General features: G+C 49.2%; 1 protein-coding gene across 1 annotated transcript in view; it reads left to right on the top strand.

Annotated features, from left to right (window-relative positions):
• The first annotated feature begins 447 nt into the window (after positions 1–447).
• Positions 448–1,450, top strand: part of LOC121869843 (techylectin-5B-like) — a 3,275-nt gene continuing 2,272 nt past the window's right edge. The window contains exons 1-2 of the mRNA XM_042371413.1: positions 448–1,039; positions 1,234–1,305. Of these exons, the coding sequence (XP_042227347.1) occupies positions 468–1,039; positions 1,234–1,305 (644 nt within the window). The 5' untranslated portion in view covers positions 448–467. The remainder of the gene's footprint in view (positions 1,040–1,233; positions 1,306–1,450) is intronic.

Genomic DNA, 1,450 nt, shown 5'->3' with positions numbered 1-1,450 from the left:
CGTGGTCTTAACTTCTCTCTCCAAGTCTCTTGACCTACACACTTGACCTCTCTCTCTCTCCATGCCTCTTGAACTACACACGTGCACAAACACACGTCAACTCAGCTCATAACTTCCCGATTACGAAAACAAACCAAAAATAACTTGTGTTTTATTTTTCGTCTATTGGTTCTAATTTGTTCGTGGCAGACAACGTGTCCAATATTGTGTGTTTCTCTCTCTCTCTCTCTCTCTCTCTCTCTCTCTCTCTCTCTCACTGTTCATTTGTTTACCCATAGACAGTGAGTGACTGTAAAGCATATTTTACATCTTTATATTTCAACATTTGAGAGAAATCCCACAATGAACGAACGAATTGAATAACCTTGCAGAGCAGACATGTTCCTGTAGTGCAGTTTGTGGCGACTGTGAGGTGTGGAGGATATAAGTGAAGGCAGAGGCTGGGAGTCGTCACATTATTGAGCAAGATGGTCCTAAGAGGCGTGTTGGTGGTGGTACTGCTGGTGCTGAGACTCGGTCCTTCACACGGGACGCCCCTCATGGAGGAGAACGACAGTGTGGCACATCATCTTAGTCCTGAGGTGATACAGCAGCTCCTGGCGGTCACCAATAATACTCTCCACCATGTTCAGGATGTCAAGTCGTTGTTGACACCGATTCAAGAGAACCAGGCCAGCGTGGACGTGTCAGGGAATGCTGCGGGTGTTCTCCGCCGTGACATATCCAAGCAAATTCTGCTGCTCCTGCTAGAAACCGAACAGGTGAGGCACAGCAGAGTACTAGAGCAGGTGAGTCAACAGATGAGGGATGTGGGTGGGCGAGACACTGCTGTCTCCGGCGAGCAGTGGAGCGCCGCCATCAACACCGTCCTGTTACCTCTACTACAGCTGCAGCAGGAGGTGAGGCAGCTGGCAACACGGCACCCATCCTTCTCTACAGGTGACAACACAGCTTCACAGCCACATCAGTCTCCCTCACAGCCACTGCAGCCACAGCTACCAATCACCGGGGACAACAGCTGCAACACTCCCACCAACAGGTGAGCTTTAGGGCTGAAGAATCCCTCTTAATGTTGGGTGAAAACTTCTACTTAATGGCGACCTGACACCTCGCCACAATAATGAGTTCCTTGTCTGTGTAAGAGTTTGTCCCAGGCGATAAGTGTAACTCACTTCTGAAATTTTCAAAAGTGAACAGAGCACATTAACTATATGATGTGTGTGTCCCTGGCAGGCCCCGCGACTGTCATGACCTGCTGCTGGCCGGCAACACCCGCAGCGGGGTGTATCAGATCTTTCCATACAGGTGAGACCCCTCACTTTACCTCCCCAAATAAAGGTCTTCTGTACCCTACTCCTCCTCACCTCACCTCAGACTCTTCACTGCTCGTCTCCTCTCATCTCTACACACTTCTAAGTAACCCATAAGGAATTTTCTACTGAGTAAATAC

This window comes from Homarus americanus, unplaced genomic scaffold (assembly GCF_018991925.1).
Source record: "Homarus americanus isolate GMGI-L3 unplaced genomic scaffold, GMGI_Hamer_2.0 scaffold22582, whole genome shotgun sequence".
Taxonomy (NCBI): domain Eukaryota; kingdom Metazoa; phylum Arthropoda; class Malacostraca; order Decapoda; family Nephropidae; genus Homarus; species Homarus americanus.
The sequence above is the reverse complement of the archived record's forward strand: the minus strand, read 5'-3'. Positions and strand labels throughout refer to the sequence as shown.